Raw genomic sequence first — 25,985 nt, 5'->3', positions numbered from 1 at the left:
CGCCTGTTTCTCTCCCTTTTCTCCCCCCTTCCCAGCTCTCTAAAAATAAAAATCTTTAACAAAGGTAAAAAAACTTTTATGCAAAAAAAAAAAAAAAAAAAAAAGCTATGTTCATATTAGAAGGCAGAAAGGCAGGTTTAAGGGTTCCCAACTAGCTTTTCATCTAGGCCTTCTCTACAGTGAGTCACGACACATCTCCAAGTGTTTACTGCTGCCTCTGGTAACCAAAGTCCTGATCAGAAAACTGTTAGAAAGCCACAACCCTGGCTGATGTGGCTTAGTCTCTTGGAGTGGCATTCTCGAACCAGTTTAAGTTTGATGTACAGGAGGCAACCAATCCACGTTTTTTTCTCTTCCTTCCTATCTCTCTGAAAGCAATGAAAAAATGTCCTTGGGTGAGGACAAAAAAAAATAAAGTAAAATAAGTAAAGAAAAAGCCATAGAGCAGGGGTGGCCTGTTCAGACAACAAATGTCACAAGAATTTCCCTGAAACTGACCAACGGGAAACTAAATAGTATCTCAAATCACCATACATAAAACAAAGGCTCTTCATTTCAAGTTTTTAATTAAAACTGAATAGAAGATGACATTATTCCTGCATCTTTTCAATTGTTTCTTCTTTGTATTTGCCCTTTTCCTTTCCTACTTGGCGAGATTTGGCTTTACGTTCAAGGATCTTTTTGCGGTCTTTGTCCAGTTTTAGTCTAGTGATAACCACCTGTAGAAAAATAAAAACAGTTCTACATGTTAACAACACAGAACACATGGGAAGGCCCAATATTTAATTCCATTTACCAAACATCTAAACAGGAAGTGATTAATCAAAAGTGCCAGAAATCATCCTTCAGCTTCCAAATCAAACCCATTAAACATTCACTAATGCTCTCTATGAACAAAAGAGAAGCAATGTGTTATCAATGTTTTTTTCTCATATTTGCTTTTATGCTTTATGAGAAAATCCGCTTTGTCTTTGCAAAGCTACACAAACTATTCCACTCCTCTCATCCTAGTTTTATAAGCTAAGTTATTTATTTTTGTTTTTATACTAACTTTAGAACCATGAGATTGGAAAGCTCCTTTAACCTGTAAAACCTTCATTTCAGTGAAGTCACAGTACAGATCTTATTTCAACTAACTGCTCAAGACATCTAGATGATAAATTTTAGTCATGAATAACGGTGAAGTAAGGGGAAAGAGAGTACTGATAGTTCTGGAAATATAGCACATGACTAAGGAAAATCTCTGCCACCAAGGAACTTATATTCAACAGCAATAAGGGGAGATGAATGATGGCTGACAGCGGCTAAATCATGCAGGGTAGTACGGCAAGGCGCTACTTCAGGGCTACATTTGAACCAAACATCAGTAAAAGGGGGAAAGTGAAGTCATCTGGGAGAAGTGCCCCAAAGAGAACAACAAGTACAAAAGTCCGGTGGCAGGAGAACTTAAGTTTTACAGGTGTGTTTCTCAACTAGAATGTGTCTAGGAATCCACTAGAGGGCTTGTTGAAACAGATCCCTGGGTCCTACCCCCAACTGGGCAGTGGAAGTAGGAACAGAATTTGTAATTCTCTCAAGTTGCCAGGCTATCCTTCTAACTTGCATCTAGGGTTAGCCAAATAAATAAATTATTATTTAACTTGTACCATATCACTTGTACCTAGGGTTAGCCAAATAAGTAAGTTATTTTTATTCCAGGAAGGAATGTTACAATTAGAATATCACCATCACAAAACCACCACAAATGAATTAATGGATGTGGATCATTAATAGCTGGTATTTCTTTTAAAATTTTTTTTATTTACTAATTTTAGAGGGGACATCAATTTGTTGTTCCACTTATTTATGTATTCATTGGTTGGATATACATTCTGAACAGTAGGGTTGTATGAACAGCAAAGAGGCCAACAGACACATGGAAAGTGGAGGATGATGTGAGGCGGCAGGTGAGGGATCAGGCCAGGCCTTACAGGCTATTCTGACAGTTAACAAGCAGGCAGCATTCTGTGCTTAACAAGACAGAAGTCAACAGGTCTTACTGAGTGATACGGGGCATAGAATAATTAAAACATGACATTCTGGCATGGCATAAAACTGCTACACACTGTGATGGTGGCAAATTGTGAGAGGTTTCAAGGAGAAAATCAGGAGTTTGAATATGTTTGAAGGAACAATGAGATATCCAAACTGAAAAACAGGTCGGACTGGAGGTCTAGTTTGGAGTCATCTGCCTCTAGATATCTGTAAGTACTAAGACTGGGATAAGAGACGATGATTATTAAGCCAAAAACTGAGGCAAAGTATCATGATGATTGTAATCCAGGGGTAGAGAACATGTGGCAAAATGTTAATAGTGAATTGTAGGTGGAAGATATGCCGGTGTTTTATTGCTGTAGTCCTCTGACTTTTCTAAATAAAAATTAGATTTATGGTGCCAAATTAAAATCCTAAAAAATAAACACTTCAGTACTTGAACACTTACCATGTACCATTACCTTTATTTTTTTCAAAAAAAGATTTTATTCATTTTTAGAGAGAGGAGAAGGGAGGAGGAGAGAGAGAGAAACATCGACCGACCCCATCTCACTTGCGCCCAGACTAGGGACCAAACACACAACCCAAGCAAGTACTCTGACTGGGGGAATCAACCAGTGATTTTGAGGGACAATGCCCAAACAACTGAGCCACACCAGTCAGGGCTCATTATCTTAAAAAAAATCTCTCTCCCAATTTTTAAAAATTAGGAGAGAAATTAGAGACAGCAGTATTGGAGAATTGACATTAAAGTCCAGAACAGGTGCCTGCTATGGGAATCAGATCAAGTTTCCTAATCTTAGCTTAGTTCTCACTATTAATGGGATCTAGTCTATGAGCTTCAGGTCCTCCCTCCCCATTAGTAAAGGACTTAATACCTACTTTGCAGGGCTGTAAAGCTGCCTTATTGCTCAATTTTGTTTACTGCAGAAAAGCAAACTGGCATAAGCTCCATTTCCTCTAAAAAAAAAACCGCCCCATTTCCTAGATTTTACAGTCTGTTCAGGTTTGACTGTTGACTGATCAATTATCTTCCTAATAGCTTTTGAAAAAAAAAGAACTTTAAATGTACACATAGAATGACCGTTAAAGACACCTTGATTTCATGCAAAATTTGTTATTGGAATACTCAAGTCACAGTATTTGCTTTAAGACTGGCTTCCAGCACACCTAAAATCTATTTCTGTAAATAAGCAATCACATAGGACAACAATGCTTTAAATTCAGTTTCCTTTCTCAGGCATGCTCAAGACCACCCACCTTGCTAGGGTGAATGCCCACATGAACAGTTGTACCATTAGCTTTCTCCCGCTGCACTCGTTCAATGTAGATGACGTATTTCTTCCTGTAAACCTGGACCACTTTGCCAATTTGCTGCCCTTTGTAATGTCCTCGTACAACCTAAGTGCAAATTCAAAAACAACAGAAATATATGGATAAAAGATTAACCTTGTAAACCAGGAAAACTACGAATCCTGTTAAATATCATTCACTATCAGATCTACAGGACCTTTCAACTTTTTAAGACTTAGTTGTTAATGAAAATGGGCCAATAATTCAATCTCTGGCTTTAATTAATCTGCAAATAAACCAGGCCCCCAAAGAAATCTATAGTGTACCCTTGTAACTTCTGGTTACCCAACAGTGGTGGGCTAGTTAAAAGCCCCTGGCTTTTGTAGCAAGTGGAAAACAAGGAAATTGTTACGCCATCTCAAAGGGAGCAACAGGCCACAGGTATTTAATCCACAACCCATTAAAATGTCTAACCTAGTGCCAAAAGTGGCCAGTAGCAAATACTGAAGGAAACACACTACTTCTCTCCCGAGGGTTAACTAATAGTTTTCTACTCAGGAGTCTCAGTGATTGCTAGCTTGTGAGGAGGCAACCTAAATGCTTCTGGACAGATGTTTCTTTCCAGTTGTACATTGTCTTACATTTGCATTAAGAAATCTTGAAAGCACATTAAACTGCCTCCCAAATCTAACAGCAATTTTAGCACTAGCAGAGCAGCAACCAATGGCTGTTCTCAAACCACACCACTATTTGGGAATGGGTTCATTTACTTAAATGGACACTAGCCTCATGAAATATTATCGGTGATATGCAAGCCACTTTAGAGACTGCTTGAACCCTTGCTGCAGGTTATAGCTTGAAAAATTGTTTTCAGGTAAACTCAAGCAATCACATGAAACCATATTTGCTAGAATTTCTGTATCTGGATTCTTAAAATTTATTAAATTTATTGGGGCAACATGTATTTGGATTTTGATTCAAGTAGTCTGTTTAATGATCCTCAACTGCCTTGTCAATGACCAAACATACCTAGAGGAAGAAGATAAACTCCAGGTAATGTTCTGGTTCTGAACTATCCTTCTTGTTCTGTTTAATTATGGCTGCTTCTGATGCTTAAGACAACTGATTTTCAACTTCCTCAAGAATAAAAGTGAAGTAAAAACTGAAAAGCAGCATACTTTTCCTTGTTTTTTTTTTTTTGTTCCTGGCTCAACTTCTTTTTAATCCTATTCTGGGAGCAACTGCCTCAGATATAGCACTACTCTCAGAATGCAATCCCTTTTCTATGCCAAGTGTGCAGAATATTTACCAAAATGACCTGTACACCACACGTACCTGAACTTCATCATCCTTTCGGATGGGCATGGACCGAACATTGTACTTCTGTCTCAGCTCTTTGGAAAGAGGAGAAGACATAATCTTTCTGCGAATGTGGGAAGGTGCATTGAAATGCCTTTTACGGTTCTTGCTCCGGTCAGATGTCACGAAGGGATTGAACTTCATTTTGACTAAATAAAAAGTTAAAGGAGTAAACAACCAAAATTCCTTTACAAACAAGTAACAGCACAAATTTCATTTTGAAACTTTAAGATGCTCACAGAAACTGTCATGTTCTTCAACTTCATCAAAAACTACTTGAACTCAATGGCTTATCAATTGAACTTGTAAATTCTAAATATTTTGCTTTACTTGGATACTTTCAACATCTATGTAATAAAATATTTCCATTAGTAACATAATTGTTTTAGTTACTAGGTTTGTTTACACTCTCCAAACTCGTAGGACAAAGGAGGCTAGCAACCTAGTTCTTTACAACTCAGTTCTTCAAATGTAACATCACGTTTCAGAGACCACCCAACCTTACCCTAACACGGACTCGAGTGTGACCACACTTAGCCCTCTCCAAAATGAATCAGGCCGCCCACTCAGAACCTGAGATGTGCTGCAGATCCCAGGTCCAAACAACTTCCAGTGGGCGAGCGTGGTTTGGAAGGTCCGTGGCTTTACCAAAATTTACTTCGAGATTATTCTTTAGCAGCTACACTGCCCAGCCCTAACGCCACATCCATAGGACCCCTCCCCTCCAGCTCCCATTTCCGAATCCCAAAATCCTTTTCCCTTCACCAGCCTGACGGCCCGTCCGGTAGTGGGAAACAAGTCGAGATCATCTTGGCCTCGCTTCCTGGCCGCTACTCGGCCACTGGAAGAGGAAAGGGGACCCCGACATCGAGAGCCACCACGCCACTGAACGGATGGCTGCGGATTACACGCGCTTTCCCAGCAAATACTCACCGGTCGGCGCCTCAGCGATGGCCCCAAAAGTAAAAAGACCCAGACGCTCCTTCCGGTTCTGTAAGTTTACGAGAGCTCTCGCGAGATCGAGTTCCTGAGCCAGAGAGGCTCGAAGGTTAAATGGGAAGAGGAAACTGAGAAAGAAATTGACGACTAGTGTCACCTCACGGTTAGGAGCGGAACTGCAAAGAACTGCAAAACTCCCTTCTCCGGTCCTGGTTTCTTTCTTCGGAGCCCTGGGTTCTGCATCTGCGTCCTCTGGGAAGGGTCATTCACGGGCAAGTGGCGGGGACTGCTTAAGATCCTACTGCCGCGGCGGCTAGTGAGAAAACGAGCGGCCCCAGGGGACCCCTGTACCTTCACTCCTGAGCGTCCGGGACGGATGGAAAGGGCAGGTCTTCTATTAGACCGCCAGGGGACGCTAGGACTCTAGCCAGCCGGTTATTTCGGTTATTGAGACACCCTCTATCCCCGCCCTCGCCCATGGCGGGGGTGTGTCGACTGTGCTGCTCCTTTAACAAACTCGGATCCGGCGTCGCCTGCCGCCGGCCGCCCACACACTACGGCGTGTGCTGAATGTGCGTCCCTGTCTGTCGGAGATTTCATTCTGGTGGGCGAGGGGCCATCGGAGATCGGAGCTACAGGTTCGTCCCCTCTCCCCGCTCAAGTGGGTCGGAACCAGCGTTTCCAACAAGCTCCCAGGTGATGCCAAAGGTGCTAGTCCACACTTTGAAGGAGCCGGCGTGAGGAAGCCTTTCCATGCGGAGAGCTGTGTGCCCTTTTTTTGCATTTCACCGCCTGCCATCTTCCGGTTTAGGATCTGATGGAAGCCGGGCCAAGGGTGGGGTGGGGGTGCGCTCCTAGAGGCACCGGATTGTGAAGTTCACAAGTGTGACAGGTGTCACACTGAGACAAGAAAAATTTCATATTGCCTAAGACGTAGCGAGATTGCTGAGTGCTAGGGACATTCTTCTACTCACTTTACATATTTAGATTCTTTAATCCACTGAATAGCCTTATAATGCTGGTATTATCCCCATTTTACAGATGGGGACACTGAGCCACAGAGAAGTGAGAGGAACTTCAGCAAAGTTATACAGAACCCATACGTTATAGATAAACCTATGCAGGCTGGCCTCCTAGCCCCATCTGGTACCTCTGTATATGGTCCCAATTTGTGGGAACCCATTAGATCAAGTTAAAGAGTGAGAAACCATATCTTTGAGAGCCCAGAGTGGAGTCAGTAAAGACCATGTGTTTTCATGATTTAAAATAGTCACAGATTTTATTTGTATTTCAAAAATTCAGTGAGAATGCCTCTGCAATTTGTTTCAACAAATGTTTATGGGTCATCTTTCATGAGCCCCCACTGAACTGGACACTGGAGCTACACAATGAATTTAGTTTCTGCTTGCAGCAAGCTCATTGTCAGAGATAAATAACAAAATCAACAAGCACAGGGTTTCAGGAAAAGCGCTGGCTGAGCCTGGCTGCCCTTGTGGCTTCAGGAACAGAAGAGAGCTCTGGGGTCAGGGATGAGGTCACCCCTGACTGAGTTTGAAGGATGTAAAATTAGCTCCAGGAGGCAGTGGGAATAGCTTGAAGGAAGGCATGGAGGTGTGAAGCAGCATGACACATTTTCTTCAGGAGCCAGGTCCTTATGGCTGGAGTGAGAGGCATTCAGAGACGCCTACAAGGCTCAGGGTTGAGCTGAGTTTAACTTGTACACATGAGCCAGAGGGAGCTGATGAAGGCTCCCGCTGTCCTACCTTGGCTTCCTTTCTGGTTCTCTTCTTATTGTCCTTTCTAGTTTCCTTAACCCTCTCTTCATCAGGTCTCGCCATCATCTTCCTCTCTTCTCATGGGACTTCTTTAGTATCCCCATTATTTCTGCTGTCACCTTTCCCTCTCAGTCTTCCTTATCGCCTCCCTTCATCCATCACTGAGTCATCAAAATCAAACCTTCAGCTCATCATTTGGACAGCATGACCACTTTATACAGTGTTAAGATTACTGGGGTACAAATTGTACACAGAGATGCATATCCCTGGTAGCCTAGTTGTAGAGTCTGTTTATCTTTACAAGTGTCTGTCGGGTATTTAGGTCTATCCTGCACCATCCCCTGGCCACCTAGCCTGACTGCCCTCTCTTTCCCTCTTCTTTACCCTCCTCTTACATAATTTGAAAAAAGGTCCTTTAAACTGGCTTTTTGGGGTCATTTTGAATCTGATCTTGCCCTGACCAGGTGGCTTAGTTGGTTGGGCATCACCCTGCAAAGTGAAAGGTCACAAGTTTGATTCTCAGTCAGGGCAGATGCCTGGGTTTGTTGTGGGTTTTGGTCCCTGGTCAGAACACATAGGAGAAGTAATTAATCGTTATTTCTCTCCTTCTCTTTCTCCCTCCCTTCCTTTCTCTTTAAACATAAATAAAATAAAAAGAAGAAGAAGCTGGTCTTTGTAAAGTTACAAGGCACACCAAAGCAGGAATTATCCAGATTTCATGCCTATGTTCTTGGACTAAACTTTTTTCTAGACACCAAACCATCACATTTATTTGTTTATTCATTCATTTGTTCATTCATTTCCTCATGCATTCTTCAAATACTTATCCAGCTTTTATTCTATTTGTGTGTATGTAAAAGAATAAAGTTTTTATTCACTCTCCAAGAAAGGAGGGGGACTTGGTGTGGAGAGATATACCAACCCTAGCTTTTATTCTTTTTAAAAATTTTTTAAATTTTTTATTTATTTATCTTAGAGGGGAAGGGAAGGAGAGAGAGAGAGAGAGAAATATCAATGTATGGTTGCCTCTCATTCATCCCCTGCCGGGAACCAGGAACTGGCCTGCAACCCAGGCATGTGCCCTGACTGGGAATCAAACCCTGATCGTGTGGTTCGCAGGCCCGCGATCAATCCACTGAGCCACACCAGCCAGGGCCTCCAGCTTTTATTCTTCACTCAATTTTATGCCAAGCACTTGGTATGATCTTACCAAGACCAATAGGATCTAGCCTCTTATCAAGGAGCACATTGTCTAGGAGGTGATGGACTTGTCAACAAGTACACATGACTAAGTGTCTTGGGAAGATGGTGGGATGAGGTCAATTTTTTAAAAGATTTTATTTATTTTTAGAGTTGGGAAAGGAGGGAGAGAAACATGGATGTGTGAGAGACATTGAATGGTTGCCTCTCTCACTCCTAGATGGGGACCTGGCCTACAACCCAGGCATGTGCTCTGATCTGGGAATTGAACCAGTGACCCTTCAGTTTGTGGGACAATGCCCAACCCGCTGAGCTTCACCAGTCAGGGCTGGGATGAGGTCAATTCTAACTGAGCTAGGGGGTTGGGAAGTCTTCATATATAATCCTAGAACTGTTTTTGGAAACTAGGTTGGAGCTGTCCGAGTAGACAAAGGGGAAAGTGCATTCAGGTACAGGGAACTGCTCAAGCGAGGCCCAGAAGCCTGCACCAGCACTGCTTGCTGGAACTGCAAGTAGTTTTACCGGATTTTGCTATATATAATGCACTCCCAATTACAATGCACATTCATGTTTTTGGCCCAAACTTTCAGGAAAAAAGTCTTTCATCTTAATTTTTTAATTCAATTATTTATTTCTATTTAGAAACAAAACTGATTACCGTATTCCAGGGTATTATTTTGTATATGGATATAGTTATTGCTTTCTGGAGTTACACTTTTTTAAAAAAGATTTTATTTATTTTTAGAGAGGGAAAGGGAGGGAGCAACATCACTGTGGTAGCCTCTCACATGCCCCCTACTGGGGACCTGGCCCACACAACCCAGTCATGGGTACCATGACTGGGAGTTGAACCTGTGACCCTTCGGTTCATAAGCCAGCATTCAATCCACTGAGCCATACCAGCCTGGGCTAGAGTTACACTTTTAACACATAAGCAGAAATAAAAAAATTTAAAACATTTATATAGATGCAGAATTAGTACTACTCATGTATAATGCGCATCCTTATTTTTCCCTCAAAAAATTTGGCAAAATGCTCAATATACACAGCAAAATATGGTAGTTGCATTCATTTGTATTGGTTAGAGGAGCATAAAGGAAAGTGAGGAATTGTGAGGATGGGGCAAGTTTGTTTATTTTGTACCAAAAAAGGACATTTGGACTGACAAGTTGGTGAAAGGGAGAAGTGAAAATAGTAGCAGCGCTGTCTATGTCATCTGCAGGCTTCACTAAGGGGACAGGTCATAAGACTGTATCTGAGGGCCCAGAGGTCTCTCGTGTGCTTGTCCAGCCTCCCGATAACCCTGGCCCAGGGCCCGCCAGCAATGTATGGATTGGCAGTCCTGGACTGTGCAAATATGCATATATATTAAAGGTAAAGTTTATTGTGATATGTTAAATAAACATTTTTAACTTCCACAACTGAAGGTTTTTTTTTAAAGAAAGAGTCCTTTGGGCCATTGCTAGTGGAAAAGCCAGCATATCCACAATTGTGGAGCTGATATGTTGTTTAAATATCAAGTAGAGGGGAGAAAGGGGGAAGTTGTTCTGAAAGAATTTATGTTAGCTACAGATAAGGTGGGTGGGATAAGGTGAAACGGGGACAGCAGTTGGGAAAGTTCATGTGGAAGCAAGGAGTGGAGGCTCCTGGGGGCAGTGGTGCCTGGTGCAAATAGCCACCTGGGAGTCGATTCGAAGTTCCACCAAACACTCGGGAACAGAGGTGGTCTTCTGTTGCTTTGCCCTGACACTGGTTAACCCTTTCTCATCCCCACCCTCCACTCGGCTGTAATTTCATTTAGGATGTCTAAGAATTTTCTTCTTGTCAGATGGGAGGTGACCATGGTGTTTGGGGGGGAGAAGAGTAAGAGTTTACACTTAACACCCATCTGTCTGTGTATCTTTTTAATTGCATATTCCTGTAGTACCCGACCCCAGGATGTTGCTTAAAGGAAAAGGTTTCATTTGAAAAAGGGAAGGAAGGGTAAAGAAGAATGAAAATAAGCATATTAAATGATAGGGCCTGAGAAATCCAGATGAAGACCGAGAGTATGAAACTTTTTGCCTTCCTTCCTGGGGTGCATGTGAAGCACAAGGTGTCACACCTCTAACCAGACGAACCAGCCCCGCGGAGCCAGCAGCTGACACTGGAGCCACAGGACAAGCCGTCTGGCAGCTTCCGAGTCTTCTCAGGGCCACTCCTCACCAGACAATAGGTGTGTACGCTGAAGGTATCTTTAGCTTCTAATATAATTTTTCACTTTAATTTTTAACCCAGTAAGTAACATGTTTACTGGGTTCAAAAATCAGAAAATGTTACAGGTAAAGGGAAAATCCCTCCTCTCATTTCATCATTTTCTCATTCCCTTCCACCATTAATCATTATTATTAGTTTTTCAGAGTATTTTCCCTATTTCTTTATGCATACATAAGCACATAGGAAAGTAAATTCTTATTTCCCCACTTTCTACACAAATTGAAGTACCTGATCTGGTACCAAGTGTTCCACGCCTGCTTTTTCCCATCAGCCACCATATCTTGGAGACTTTCGGTGTCAGCTGGTAGACTCCTTCCTGTCGCCGATAGACAGCGACACAATAGTCCCTGCACCTTCAGTTTTACAATAGTCCCCATTGATTGGCATGTAGGTTTCCCCAGTCCTTCGTTGTTATGAACCACGCTGCAGTTACATAACAGTGCGATAAGTCAGTGCCCATAGATGCAAGCATATCTGTAGAATGCATTTCTAGAACCAAAATTGCTGGGTCGAAGTGGAAATTTCAATAGATAATATCAAATTTGCCTTCCCAGCGGTTTTACCAATATACATCCCCATGACCTCGCCTGCTTCCCCTCAGCTCTGTCAGCAGAGTGGGTTTTGAAACTTTAAGGGTTTGACAAACTCATAGGTGAAAAATTAGTTTTTTAAAAAATTAATAGAGCCCTGGCTGGTGTAGCTCAGTGGATTGAGTGCCGGCCTGCGAACACCATGATCACCGTTCGATTCCCAGTCAGGGCACATGCCTGGGTTGCAGGCCAGTTCCTGGTTCCCCGCAGGGGACGAATGATAGGCAACCATACATTGATATTTCTCTCTCTCTCTCTCTCTCTCCTTCCCTTCCCCTCTAAGATAAATAAATAAAATATTAAAAAAAAACTAATAGTTATGCCAGCAGAATTTTAATTCGCATTTCCTTCACAAGTGTGGCTCAGTAAAGGTTTAAGAGCTGTTTGTATTTCTATCTTCAAGTCGTCTTCCCATCTAAAGTGAATTATCTTCAAAGTCCAAGCCCAAAGCTCCCCACCTGCATTTGCAATGTCTCTGAAATCTTTGAGAAAATATATGCCTTTATTTAAAAAATAGTTCTGACATTCTTTGAAAATAAAAGTGCCATCTACAAGTCACGGCTGAATAATACGAAAACACTATAGGTATTTTGAAATTAATTTTTGACAAACAACAGAATCTGAAAAGACTAAAATCAGGTCCCCTGAAATTCATGGCACTCACCGTTTAAAGTGACCTGGCTGAGGTTAAAACAGACTCATGAGAGTCTTTGTAAAGTTAACAATTTTATTCCCACTATCAATATTTCCCCCATGAATCCACCTGCATCGCCCTAAATAGCAGTTATGCTCTTCTCTAGTCTTAAAAAGAGCACAAAGAGATCCACGCATGCTTCAAACCCAGCCTCCCCGTGTCCCGAACAGTTCCTGCAGCATGGACCCCACTCCCCAGTGGTTCCCAAACGACCACCTCTTCAGGAGTTTGGGAACTGGACAGGAGGCGGAGTGCTGTTTCTTTCCCCACGGGTAGCACGGGAGGTACAGGTTGTGAAGGGCTCAGCTGTTGGCTCACCTGGACTGCTAACAACCACCTATTTGAAGGAATAGCTGGAGGGTTTTTTTGTTTGTTTTTAACCCTAAAGTCAATTTAAGATGATGACCCACCGATTTAGGGTCCTTAGTAAACATCAAATAGTTGTTCCTGAATGACTTGCTCCCATTGGTCCTCATCAAGCGCCCCCAGCACAGTCCAGGGTGGGGTCCCCGGGTGAGGAGGCCTTGCCCAGTGTATGACAGCACCTGGGTTTCGGGGTTCGTGGAGCCGGTAGTATCCCTGACAAGCACAGCTGTTTTCTTCCCCACCCTTCCTTACCCAGCCCCGCCTGAGAAGCCACCTCAGAAACTGGCCCAGCTGGTGTGGCCTCTAATGAGTGGTTGGGTCATGAGGAGGACTGGAGCTGGGAGAGAGGTGGGAGCCCCTGGGGGTTAATTTGCCCACATAGTTCTCAGCTGATTCAAGTCTCGACCATTAGGCTTCTCCTGGACTCCCCGCCTTCCAATCCAGCCTTGACAAGCCAAGATTCACAATTTGGACCATCCCTTGGGCCTGGGGGGTTTGGGGAGAACTCTGGCTGTGTTTGTGGGTTATTCTGCTGGCTTCAGCCTCTGTCAACAAACTTCTGTGGCCTGAAGTGGCCTCAGCTCCCCAGAAATACCCTTTTCTATTCTTCCTCCAGAAGTCTGAGATCAGACTTCTTTGAGGAAGTACTGATCTGAGATCAGTAACTTCTTTGAGGAAGTACCCCTTCCAGGCTGGCACTTTGGGGGCGGGGAGAATTGGGGGGCAGGAAGGACTTAGGGGTGACCCACTTAGGGGTGCACAGTGGCTCAGCTGGGAGGGTCATGGATGGGTGCTGAGATTCTGGGAAACACATGTGCTTTTGGCCCTTGTGCCACCCCTTTGGTTTGTGAGAAGAGACTAGAGAATCCCGGGTGGGCATTCTGACCCAGAGGGGTCCTGCTGTTGGGTCCCCGCCCAGCAGAATTCTTAGTCCCCACAAGGGAGCCCCATCTGGCTTCAAGTAGGTCACCTGGCAGCTAAGGACTACTCTTCAGGGCTGGCAGCCCCCAACACGGCCCCCAACACAGGAACGGCCGCCCATCTTCCTGCCTTGCTCAGTTCTAGCCCAGAGGTGAGGGAAAGTATCTGCTGAGGCTACAGGGGGTGGCGAGTGGCACAGCTGTTGTTTCTGAGGAGCAGCTTCCACCACATTTTTGACCCTGGCCTAGAGCCTGGAGCTTCCATCTCAGTGTGGAGCTCAGGTACTTAGCCGAGCTCTAGCCTCCAAGGTCACCAGCCCCCAGCTTCCTTGTCATGCCTGAACCCCTGCTGGGAGCAAGCAGCTGGAGAGGAGAACATGCCACCACACTTTCAGCTAGCCCCATCCTAATGCCCTCTCTCTGCCCCAGGCCTCCCCTGTGCCCACTCACCCTTCAGGTTGGATAGCCTAGGTCTGCATTGGGGGGCCTCTGCTCCCTCCCAGGCCAGGACAACCCTGTAGGGTGAAGTGGGGCAGTTCCCAGAGCAACTTCAGGCCGGGTCTCGCTGGCTGGCCCCTGGCGGCCAAAGCTCATGCCTGTTTCCTCACCAGCAGCACCCAGGGCAATATGGCAGCTACCACCGCCACCACGGCGATGAGGGTAATGAGAAGGAGGGCACGGGAACGGCAGCAAAATGACCGGTTAGAGCTGGGTGCTGGTGACACCTCAGAGAGCTCTGCCAGGCCGCGCTGTGGCAGGACACTGTCCTGCTCCCCAAGGGGCATCCCATGGCGACTGATTATGAATATCTGAGGTTCCCGGGCCAGGCTGGGCAGTGAGTCCAAGGGGAGCTGGGTGCTCTGATTCAGGGATGTTCTCCAGACAGGCTGGGATACAGCCAGGGGGTTTGTATGGCCCAGGGTGTTCGTCGGTAGCCCAGAGGGCAGGCCCATAGGCACAGCCAGGGTCTGGGAGCTCTTGTCCAGCATGGAGGGCCAGCGGGAGCTCTTCTTGCTGAGGAAGGTGACATAGCGGCAGATGGGGCAGATGATGGTCCTCTGGACCTGCCCATCCATGCGGGTGGAGAGTAGGTACTTGACAAGACAGTCATGGCAGAAGACATGGCCACAGCTCAGTGTCCGGCTGGCGCCCTCCAGATCACGGAACTTCTCATAGCACACGGGGCACTCGCTGCCTGCGCTGTCCTTACTCTCCCCTTCTGACATCGTTGCTGTGGGGAGGCGGGGCCTTAGCTGTAGGTGGGAAAAGCTGTGAGCATTAGTGCCAGTTTTCCTTCTTTGCTCAGTGCATGACAGCACCTGGGTTTGTCATACCCCCCTGCTTCCACTGCCTCCCTCTTCCCTTTCTCCTTGGCTCCTGTTCTCTTTTTTCCTCTCTCCCCTTCCCTCTTCTGCTGCGGCTCCTCCTCCTCAGTGGCCTACCTACATTAACCAAGACCTAGAGCCTAAGACCCTTAGGAAGAGATGAGGGGGCCTTCTGGAAGGGGGGATTGGGAGGCAGGTAATGAGAGACCGCAGCCCAGCCACACTGACTCCGGAAGGAAGTGCATGGAGTGTGATGAATGTGTAGCCTCCCTAATACCTCACCTCAGCCATGACATGACCTACACATGGTGAGATCACCACCTCACCTCTTCCTGCTTCCTTGCAGGAAGTGAAGGCAGGCAGACCCAGTTCCAGGGGGGAAGCAGGTGGCTGAGTAGATGCTCCTCCAGCCTCGGTCCAGGCTCCAGTGTGGGCCTGTGCCCTGAGTGGCTGTTTCCCAGATAAGCCTCTGCTGTTCCTCAGTCTCCCCGCTTAGGGGTTACCTGATCCATTGGTTTGTATCCAGCCATTGGCTGCATTCCTCTGTGCTGTGTGGTTGTAAAGCAAGGATGGTTTTGAAAATAAAGCACAGAACCTACACATCCAAATGCCTGCTGGCCCTCTTCACAGTCACCTCAGGGAGCTGTAGGCTTGTTCTCCACCTGCCGCCACTCCATCATTCTTCAGAGTCTTCTAAGAGGGCTGCCCGAGAACCTTCCTGTCAATCTCAGTGAAGACAGATTTTCATCCTTGGAGTCTGTCTGGTGTTGTGAAATGGCCAAAAGTCCTCGGGAGCCAAGCCTGGTGGGAAAGTAAATGAATGCTCAAGGCATGATAAGGTTTCATGTCAAAGACATGGAGTTACCATGAAGTTACAATGTGGGTTTTAAGCATTATCTGAGCCCTGGCTGGGTAGCTCAGCTGGTTAGAACATCATCTTGGTACACCAGGGTGGCAGGTTTGATCCCTGGTCAGGACACATACAAGAATTAGCCAATGAATGTATAAATTAAGTGGAACAACAAACTGATGTTTCTCTTTTTCTCTGCCTCCCTCTCTCTAAAATCAATCAATAAAATTTTAAAAATATCTGAGAGGAAAGGAGAAGTTCCAAAATGTTCTCACCAAAGGCAGAACTGTTGGATTAAGGACACAGCTTCCTAAGATGGTGACCTTAAAGGGGAATGCCCATTTGGGCATGTGGCGAGGCCCAAGTATCCTCATTTAAAAGTCCCCGATGTCACAACTGTGTAGTCTAAACCCGTCAAGAACAGCCCCTTTGGAGACGTGTTATAGTCACCTCATAAATTCTTTCATCAGTGCTAAAAGACCCCTGGACATGCTGACAAATAGAACCGAGAGATGACCTAATGAGAACAAGATAAGTTAATAGGAGGACAACTATAATTTGTCAAATCACAAATCTTTTGGGATTTTTTCCCCTCTCTTGGCTTGGTTCCAAATCAATTTTACAATTTGAAAATGTCCCATAACTAAGAAGGATCAAAAAATATGTAAAACTAATTTCTTTCAAAAAGCCTGATGAAAATGGGGTACGGGGCCTGGGACCCTGTAGGCAGCACCGAAACCTTTGCAGTGGTTTTCAGGCTTTGTGACTGAGGTTGTCAGTGTGACCCCAGGTAGTGGCTGGGGGTTGCAGCTGCTCAGACTCTGGAGCTGGGTTCAAATCCTTGATATGCCTGTCACTGTCCGTAAAACCTCAGGCAAGTTGTGTAACCTAACTGAGCCTCGGTTTTCCATCTGTGAGATGGGGTTGATAATAATACTCCCTCCCTCTCAGAGTTGTTCGGAGTATTAAGTGAGCTAGTGTGAGCAGAGTCCGGCACAGATACAAGATAGGGGTTCAACAACAGATGGTGTCATCGCTGAGGCAGGCCAAGCCCTCTCCCCTTCTAGCACCTGCCTCCCCTTCCTCCCCTCTTCTCCCCAGATGCTCCTTATAATGTAGATGACTAAAAAATTGCACATCCCTCCCAGAGGTTGGCTTCCTTCAGATCAGAATAACTGAGCAGGATGACACTATAGGAGGTAGGAGATGGACAGTAGATAAACGATGGTGGCGCCAGTGTTTGGCAGTCACTTTGTTTCACAATGTCTATAAATGTCTAAACAAAACAAGTCACTCTCAGAAAGACCATGTCCTCCCGTGTTTCATAACTCCCACAGATGTGTGATGGTAATTCATTCATCCATCCATATTCATCCATCCTTCTTTCCATCCACCCATCTATCCATGCACACATATATCCAATTATTCAACAAAGTACCTGCTACATGCTAGGTATTGAGCTGGGCATTGGAAATAAGCACGATGAAGAAAGTCCTTCATGAGGCCCTGGCTGGTGTGGCTTAGTGTGTTGAATGCTGGCCTGTGAACCACAGGGTCACTGGTTCTATTCCCAGTCAAGGCACATGCCTGGGTTGCGGGACAGGTCTCCAGTGGGGGGCGTGGAAGAGGCAACCACACATTGATGTTTCTCTCCCTCTCTTTCTTCCTCCCTTCCCCTCTCTCTAAAAATAGATAAATAAAATATATATTTTTAAAAAAGTCCTTCATGAACCTTTGGAGCTTAGTGGACATTTATACATTTTCTTGAAAAAGAGTTTTGTTTTGTTTTGTTTTAAAGGAGGAATGGTGATCAATAGCTTCAGTTATTTGGGTAACTGAGGGGTAGATATCAAGACAGGCAGAGAATTAAAGCATAGGTGAGTGAATGCTACAGGAAGAAAGGAGCTTTGAGGTCATTTAGTGAAATCTAGTTTCATAGGTGAGCAGATCCAGGTCCAGAGAGGGGGAGTGACTCATCTGAGATCCTGTGGGAAGGCGATGGGGAGGGAGATGGCAGAGAAGAAAGAGGGAGAAGATTCCATGGATGACATGGGGAACATTATTAGGCTCAATGAATAGATTGGGTGAATAAGTATTAGCCAAGTCAGGAAGCACTACCTTTCTTGGGATGAGCAGGATGAGCCGGGGAGGGAGAAGAGACTTTATTTTTCATGCGAGTTTTTAAAAGTAAAAGGGATTCACAGGATACAAAAGACATCCCAGGTCCCACAGATGGCCTCTCTGGGCTGTCCTTTCTCCTTCCTGTGATTCAGGCGAGGCATGTCACTCATGCCTGGACAATGCCATCCTCCTTCCCCACCTTCTTCTCAGCTCCCTTTCTCAGTCTTTCCCTGACCTCTCCCTCCTTGTGCCCTTCCCTTTCTCTTAATCCCACTTCATTCTTTATTCTTGAATTTCTCTTATGGGCTTGATTCTGTCTCCGGTGCTGGGGTGTAGGAGTGGTCAGCAGAAGAAATGCGAGGAACATGATCTGGTTTGGGCACAAACTAGCTCAATAACAATGTAAGACATTATTGCCAGAAGGCACTCCCATTAGTGCATTAGGACACCGTGGGGAGAGGAGGGCTGGAGAGTCTTCCTAGATGAGGCGGGACCAGTGTCGAGCTAATAATAAATAATTACAACAGCCACTATTTATTGAACACTAGTTATGTGCTTGGCATTTTGCATTCCTTCCTCATTTAATCCTGACCACTCTGGGAGGTAGGTATTATCTCCATTTTACAGATGAGGGAAGTGAGGCTCAGGGCTTCAGTTAAGAAATTTGTTCAAAGTCGCACTGCAGACCCAGGATGGGCAGCCCATGCTGTGTACTGCTGCCTCCAGCAAGGGTTCAGATGCACCCCCAGCAAGGGCTCGACATAGCAGAATAGGATGTCCCAGCCCTCACACCCCTACAGAAACACTGACTTAACAAGTACCCGTAGATGGAAGTACCTCACCAGAGCTCCAGAATCCAGTTGTACACCTAATACATGTTCGGTTTTTTGTCAATCATACCTCACTCAATAAAGTGGTTTAAAAAAAAGGAAGAGATAAAGAAGCATCATTGGAAAATGACTACTCAAAGTTCCCTTCTCAGAGTGACTCTAAACAGGCTACCACTCCAGGGGCCTGTGAGGCAGGGGAGGACAAGGTTTGGCCCAAGGGGAGCTGGCCCACAGGAGCTGAACTCATGAAACCCCCTTGCTCAGTTTCACCTACAGCAGCAGCCCATTATGAGGACTGGTTGGGGGTGTCCTCAGCCCAGGGACCCCCCTTCCTTCCTACCTTGGGACAGGGAGGCTGTGAGGCAGAGGCTCTGTAGTTTCAGCTCTGGCCACTCTCCCACCCCACGATACGACACAAATACACACACATACACACACCCCTGCATCTCTCCAGCTTCAGTCCAGAACCTTGCCATCCTCTGCCTGGATCCTCCTTTCCCACCCCCAGCTGGGTCCCCAGACTCACTTTGGATGAGGTCAGGAAGAGCAGTGTCCACCTCTCCACCCAGGGCCTCTTTAGGGCAGATCTGAGCCACCCAGAGGTGCTGGGCATACAGCACGCCCTCCTGCTGCTGTTACTGTGACAGCTGCCGCTGAGGCATTTCCTAATGAGTGAGCAACTCGGGAGGACAGCGCCAGGAAGTGAATGTCGCCCAACTCGTTTGAGGCCAGGAGGCTCTTGGCATTGCCCAGGGGTTTGGCAGCTGCTGGAGTCAGGTGATCTTGATGAGGCTGCTAAGAGAGGGGACCCTGGCCCAGTGCTTCGTCTGAAGCACCCACGTCTGTGAGACAGGCAGAGGGTCTCACAAGGAGGCAGTGACCCAAGACCACTTTGACTAAGGCTCCCCAGAGATGGGTCTTCCCATCCCAACAGTGATCCTCCCCAACCCTGCAGCTCCCTGCCATGCCCAGGGTGAAGGAGTCAGATCAACCTCAGGAAGACTATGATGCCCAAAGTCATACACAGATATGCAGTGATGTGCTTATGTGTATTTGTTGTTCATCAGATGCTCAAAGGGGCTCAGAGCTCCAGAAGACCAGCCACCACTGAGCTAAAGCATGAGGCGGAGTCAAAACAACAAATTAGAAACTCACACCTGCATGGCAAGGAGCACCTGATATCACGTGAAACGACTTTCAGAACAGTCTGTATAATATGATTCCATTTATAAAAAAGATAATAACAAATGATCACTTTTATAGAAAAAAGTTTAGAAGAAGGCACATTAAACTTGATAGTGGTGATCTCTGGAAAGATATTCTAATTTAAACATTCCTGTGACATTTGACTTTTCATTCTGAATGTGTGTTTCTTTCATGATAAGAAAAAAGCAGTCAACAATGAGGCACGTGCAAATTCAGGACCGGAAACCATTCTGGGGAATTCTCTCAGTCCTCTGAGGACTGGAGGCTAAGTCGGCAAGAAATTGTTTTTCTTCTGGAAAACAAAAGAAATTTCCTGGATCCAAAGCACAGCCAGATATGCGTGTGACTCCATAGGTTGGCTCAGGATGGCTCCTCCCCCACCCGGACAACCATGGCTGCCTTGAGGCTGGTAGGGGAGGACAGTCAGGACAGTGCACCCATGCCCACCTAAAGGGACATGGAGATGGCTGGGTTATGACAGTCTCTCACGCTCTTTCCCCAGAAGCTGAATATGAGAAATCCCAGACTGTCCTAGATTTAACAGATAGAAATGCGGACTGCATAGGTAAATTTGCAAATATTTCAGGTAAATAACAAATAACTTTTAGTATAAGTATGCTCAACACAATATTTGGGACCTAATTATACTAAAAATATCTCTTGTGCTATCTAAAACTTAATTTCTCTGGGCATCCTATATTCATTTTGCTCCTCTAGTCCCAGAGGGCCTCCCACATTTCTCCCTTCCATCAGCGCCATGGTCCTTTGACAGCATGACTCCGCTGGGGCTCCCTGGGGCTCCCTGAAAAGGAGTCCCACATACTCCACATCAACATCCCAGGTGCCCCCTGGGTGGAGGACTGAGCCCGGCTGGACTGTCTTTAGACTCAGACTAGTATGAAATTCCTGAGGCCCCCAAATCTTTTCAACTAGCTCTGTCATGAAGCTTAACTTTGAAGATTATCTTGAATATATAAACTTTTATTATTATAGTCTGTCATGGCTTTGTGTTTCAAAATAAGAATTCCACTTTAAAAATTGTATATACATGCGCATATCTATATGTACACACACACATACAAACCTAGCTGAGGGAGTAAATACATCAGCTAGAGAAGTCTTAGCTTGACTTTATCAGTTGGGTCTAATCATCCAATAAGGTCCTGAGGGGGGGGGGGACATGGGGCTGTTAAGTTTTGGCAGGCAGCGGGGCATTTGTAATCAGGGAGGTTGGCAGCATACTCATATTACAGAAGGATCTACATTATAGGATTTGGTAGTAAGGATCTCTGGGAACTGAGATCAGCACATGAGCATTCACAAGTGCTGTGTGTGTTCATACAAAGAGAAATTGCCATGTACCTCTGGGTAGGTTACTGAATCCCTTTGTGCCTCAGTTGCTGCATCTGAAAAGTGGGGATAATAATGGAGACCATTTTGGTGTATAGGACTGTGAGAATTAAATGAATGTTTGCAAATAATGCTTCTGGAACCACACCTCTCATGAATTAATATCTCCATCTACCGTCATCACCATGACAAAGAAAGCTAAAGAGAGGCACTTGGACTTGCACACCTCCTACTTTGAGGGGCCTGGCCAATCAATCTGGTCCTGGTATTAGCTCGCTGAGTAAGGTGTCTGTTGCCAATCCCATCACCCATTTTACAGTGTCCTGTCCTTCTCAGCAGAGAGGACAAATGCAGTCTGAATGACGTAAGACTAGTTTTCAGCTTAGGGAGGATTGGGACCCATGGCCTCTGATCCATTCAGGCCATGTTGGAGACTTGTGTCCAGTTCTGGGGTCACATTAGTGGTTGTGTTGCCAAAACACTGAAGCATGTCCTGTACATAAAGCCAACCAGGATGGGCATGGGTCTGGAGACCATTTGAGACCCATACAATAGACCGTCTCTGGGGAGGCCTCTCTGACGCAGGGAGCTGCCGGACAAAGGGAGAATCAGGCTGAGGCTGACTGACCACCAGTGGACGGTAGGCCTGGTTTCTGCATGGGATGAATGGCTGGACCAGGATGAAAGTTTCCAAATACCATGACCACCAGGAGAGCTGATAAGATACAGACTTCAGGCCCTGTCTCAGGTCTTAGCAGGTCATGGGAGAAGCCTAAGAAATGTTATTTATTTATTATTTTTTAAATATACTTTATCAATCATGCTATTACAATTGTCCCTTTTCCTGCCCCCCATTTACTCCCCTCTGCCATACACCCCGCTCCCACCCCCATTCCCCTCACCTTGGTTCCTGTTCATGGGTTGTACATATAAGTTCTTTCGCTTCTCTATTTCCTGTACTATCCCTGTCTATTTTGTATCTACCATTTATGCTTCTTATTCCCTGTACCTTTTCCCCCACTCTCCCCCCTCCCCCTCCCCACTGATAACCCTCCATGTGATCTCCATTTCTGTGATTCGGTTCCTGTTTTAGTTGCTTAGTTTGTGTTTGTTTTTGTTTTAGGTTTGGTGGTTGATAGTTATGAGTTTGTTGTCATTTTACTGTTCATATTTTTTATCATCTTCTTTTTCTTAGATAAGTCTCTTTAACATTTCATATAATAATGGCTTGGTGATGATGAACTTCTTTAACTTTACCTTATATGGGAAGCACTTTATCTGCCCTTCCAATTCTAAATGAAAGCTTTGTTGGATAAAATAATCTTGGATGTAAGTTCCTGCATTTCATAATTTCGAATACTTCTTTTCAGTCCCTTCTTGCCTGCAAGGTTTCTTTAGAGAAATCAGCTGAGAGTCTTAGGGTAACCCCTTTGTAGGTAACTATGTCCTTTTCTTTTACTGCTTTTGAGATTCTCTCCTTTTCGTTAATCTTAGGTAATGTAATTATGATGTACCTTGGTGTATGCTTCCTTGGGTTCAACTTCTTTCCTGGAAGTCTATTTCCTTTGCCAGATTAGGGAAGTTCCCCTGCATTATTTGTTCAAATAAGTTTTCAATTTCTTGCTCTTCCTCTTCTCCTTCTGGCACCCCTATGATTCAGATGTTGGAATGCTTAAAGTTGTCCCAGAGGTTCCTAAGCTTCTCCTCATTTTTTTGAATTCTTGTTCCTTCATTCTGTTCTGGTTGAATGTTTATTTCTTTCTTCTGCTCCAAGTTGTTGATTGAGTCTTGGTTTCCTTCCCTTCACTGTTGGTTCCCTATACATTTTCCTTTATTTCACTTTTCATAGCCATCATTTTTTCCTCCATTTTGTGACCATACTCACCTATTTCTGTGAGAATTCTGATTACCAGTGTTTTGAATTCTGCATCTGATAGGTTGGCTATCTTGTCATCATTTAGTTCTATTTTTAGACCTTTGGTCTATTCTTTCACTTGGGCCATATTTGTTTTGTCTCGAGCAGCTGTTACTTTGGGAGGGGTGGAGCCTTAGGTATTCACCAGGGTGGGGCAACCCAGGTTGCTACGTTGTGGTGTATATGTGGGGGAGGGGTCCAAGAGGTAACAATGCTGCTTGCTCAGCTCTCTGCTGGCTTTCAGTCATTTCTCCTGCTACCCACAAGCAAACTGGGCCCTTCTGGTGCTTACTCCCAGGTAGGTTGGTTTGTGTACATTATATGACCCTGTGGGTCTCTCCAACAAACTTTCCTGTGAGGCTGGCAGGTTCTTCTGTCACCACAACCCCCACAAATTTTTACAGCCAGAGGTTTTGAGGCTTTATTTCCCTGCACTGGAACCTGGGTTGCATGGTCTGTCTTGCTTCCCAGTTGTTCTTCCCAGTTTATTTGCTTGCAAATATGGGACCACCTGCTCTGCCAGCCACCGTGTTTCCATGAGTCCTCTCTGGCTGTCCATCTCCATCCCTCCTACCAGTCTAAATGAACGATTCTTTGACTCCTTGGTTGTCAGACTTCCATACAATTTGATTTTATGGTAGTTCTGGTTATTTTTTGTCTTTAAATTTGTTGTTATCCTTATTTTGGTTGTGCGAGGAGGCAAAGTGTATCTACCTATGCCTCCATCTTGGCTGGAATTCTATATTTATTTTTTTAATTGGAGGGATAGATAAATGGATTGATATATGATAATGCAATAATAGGACATGCTAATGGTAGAATCTAAGTATTGGATATATGGGTTCTCATTGCAAAATTCTTTCGACTTTGCTGTATGTTCAGAAATTATAATAATAAACACCGGAAACAATTTAATTATTTTAAAATTTATTTATTGTTTTGAGAGGGAGAGAGAAACATTGATTTGTTGTTCCACTTATTTATGTATGTACTGTTTTCTTCTTGTGTGTGCCCAACTAGGGATCATGCTGGGACAATGCTCGAACCAAATGAGCTGCCCAGCCAGAGCAGCAGTTAACTTCTGCAATACGTAATACATTCAGATGATTGAAAAGTGAAAGGCGGTAAAGATCCTGCAGGGAAGATTCCCTCTTCTCCCTGTTCCCTATCTGCCCGTTTCCTATGCAGAAATTCTAACTCTTACGCACTACTGGGAATGTAAAATAGTGGAGCCACTGTGGAAAACATTATGATGGTTTCTCAAGAAATTAAAAATAGAATTACCATAGGAGCCAGCAATTCCACTTCTGGGTATCGACCCCAAAGAATTGAAAGCACAGACTTCAGCGGGTATTTGTGCCCCTGTGTTCACAGAGGCATGATTCACAATGGTCAAACCCTGAAAGCAATGTGTGTCCATTGACAGATATATGGACAAACACAAAGAGGTACATACATATAATGGAATATTATCCAGTCATAGAAGAGAAGGAAATCCTGACACATATTACATTATGCTATGTAAAATAAGCCAGTCACAAAAGGACAGATATTGTATGATTCTACTTATATGTAGAGCAGTCAGATTTCTGGAGACAGAAAGTGGAGTGGTGGTTGCCAGGGAGATGGGGTTGGTGTTTAATGAGGACAGAGTTTCAGTTTGGGAAGAAGAAAGATGTTCTGGAGATGATAGTGGTGCTGGGTACACAACAATGCAGGTGCACAATGCTACTGAACTACATACTGAAGGATGGTTAAGATGGTCAATTTTAGTGGTTAAGATGGTAAATTTTTACAATTTTTAAAAAGGTAACCACTGTCATTGGTGGTCATTTTTGTGCATTTTATTTACCTTTGTATCAACATGAGGGAATACAATTATAGATTTGTATTACTCCTTTTTTTACCAACAGATGGTGCACCACATGCACCCTTCTGCCTCTTGCTTATCTTACTTGACCCTACATCTTGGAGCTTTCTCCTATATCAGCACATGATAGCCTGAGTTCTTGGAATCCAAGTTTTTAGCATTTTCTCCAGGTAAGGTCAAAGGGTGGCCTGTTTGGGAACCTCCGACCTGGAAGATGGCTGGGGCCCTGGGGTTGCTTGGACACATGTTCCTTCCTCCGGGCTGGGTGAAGGAGGACCAGGAGCTGAGGCAGCTCTTTCAGACAGAGACACTCCTCTGTCCCCACCATCTTCCAGTGCCCCACGCAGCCCTGTCCACACCAGCACCCCCAGGAAAGGGGGGTCCCGCTAGTCCTGGCCCTCCTGCTGCTCTGCAGGGACTCCAGGTGTCCAGCAGCTGGGGCACTCCACAGCTCTCTGCTCCAGCTTCCCTCCACCCTGTGTGGGGACAGGGTGGGGACAGCAGGCAGGGGCCACCCTGAGAGAACAGAGTCACTCATACCATTCAGGACCTTCTGCCAAGGCCAACACTCTATTGAGGGTAAAAATGAATTACCCCGAATACCGGAGGCAGGGTGGGGGCAGCAGGGGAGCAAGTGTGGAGCCAGAAACTGCAGGCTGGGCCCTGAGGCAGTGAAGGGCAGAAGAGGTGGGAAAGGGAGAGAGGGAGAACGTGAGGATGGGTTCGTGCCAGTCTTTGCTAGGGCAGAAGCTCTTGATCTTTTTATATCACTGCCACCTGTGAGAAGATGTGACAATGATGTTCCCCACCTGCACGTGCCCCTGTGGGATGCCTGGATCACTGACCAGGGCCCAACTGGGGACACTAACTGGAGACAAGAAGGACTGTGTATGGTTTGGAGACAGGACACCGGGGCACTGACTGCCCTTATTTGGCCAGTGGGGGCTCCACTAGTCCTGGCTCAGGATGAGACGAAGTCATGCAAAAAATCCAGGAGGAGGGTCAAGCTGACTGTGCCCCTGTGCACACTCATGGTGGCTGCAATTAAGTGATGTCCATGGGGCAGGAGGTGGCATCTCCCTGCCATGAGAG

The 25,985-nt window shown here is 45.3% G+C and overlaps 2 protein-coding genes across 3 annotated transcripts; both read right to left on the bottom strand.

Annotated features, from left to right (window-relative positions):
* Nucleotides 1-547: 547 nt before the first annotated feature.
* RPL26 (ribosomal protein L26) lies at nucleotides 548-5,721 on the bottom strand. Its single transcript, XM_037028184.1, has 4 exons — nucleotides 5,620-5,721; nucleotides 4,663-4,835; nucleotides 3,295-3,435; nucleotides 548-719 (listed from the first exon to the last, which is right to left on the bottom strand). Exons 2-4 carry the CDS (start codon nucleotides 4,828-4,830, stop codon nucleotides 591-593), a joined length of 438 nt encoding a protein of 145 aa, XP_036884079.1. The 5' UTR covers nucleotides 4,831-4,835; nucleotides 5,620-5,721; the 3' UTR covers nucleotides 548-590.
* Nucleotides 5,722-12,447: 6,726 nt separating this feature from the next.
* Nucleotides 12,448-19,204, bottom strand: RNF222 (ring finger protein 222). 2 transcript variants are annotated; one of them, XM_037028182.1, is made up of 3 exons: nucleotides 19,079-19,204; nucleotides 15,351-15,552; nucleotides 12,448-14,679 (listed from the first exon to the last, which is right to left on the bottom strand). In XM_037028182.1, the coding sequence occupies exon 3, from the start codon at nucleotides 14,650-14,652 to the stop codon at nucleotides 14,017-14,019; it is 636 nt and encodes a 211-aa protein (XP_036884077.1). In that variant the 5' UTR covers nucleotides 14,653-14,679; nucleotides 15,351-15,552; nucleotides 19,079-19,204; the 3' UTR covers nucleotides 12,448-14,016. The 2 variants fall into 2 exon arrangements, with proteins under 2 accessions (XP_036884077.1, XP_036884078.1); XM_037028183.1 differs by having other exon boundaries at nucleotides 15,386-15,552.
* Between the last annotated feature and the right edge of the window lie 6,781 nt (nucleotides 19,205-25,985).

This window comes from Sturnira hondurensis, unplaced genomic scaffold (genome assembly GCF_014824575.4).
Source record: "Sturnira hondurensis isolate 20B ecotype Veracruz unplaced genomic scaffold, ASM1482457v3 Scaffold0019835, whole genome shotgun sequence".
Classification (NCBI taxonomy): Eukaryota; Metazoa; Chordata; class Mammalia; order Chiroptera; family Phyllostomidae; genus Sturnira; species Sturnira hondurensis.
This window is presented reverse-complemented; position numbering and strand designations above follow the sequence as displayed.

Bases quoted from the DNA above. Each gene is read 5' to 3' on its own strand.
- RPL26 (XM_037028184.1), bottom strand. From the start codon at position 4,830: ATGAAGTTCAATCCCTTCGTGACATCTGACCGGAGCAAGAACCGTAAA. The intron at 3,436-4,662 runs GTACGTGTGGTG...ATTTGCACTTAG, and splicing joins GAAAGGATGATGAAGTTCAG to GTTGTACGAGGACATTACAA. The intron at 720-3,294 runs GTGGGTGGTCTT...ATTTTTCTACAG, and splicing joins TGGGCATTCACCCTAGCAAG to GTGGTTATCACTAGACTAAA.
- RNF222 (XM_037028182.1), bottom strand. From the start codon at position 14,652: ATGTCAGAAGGGGAGAGTAAGGACAGCGCAGGCAGCGAGTGCCCCGTG.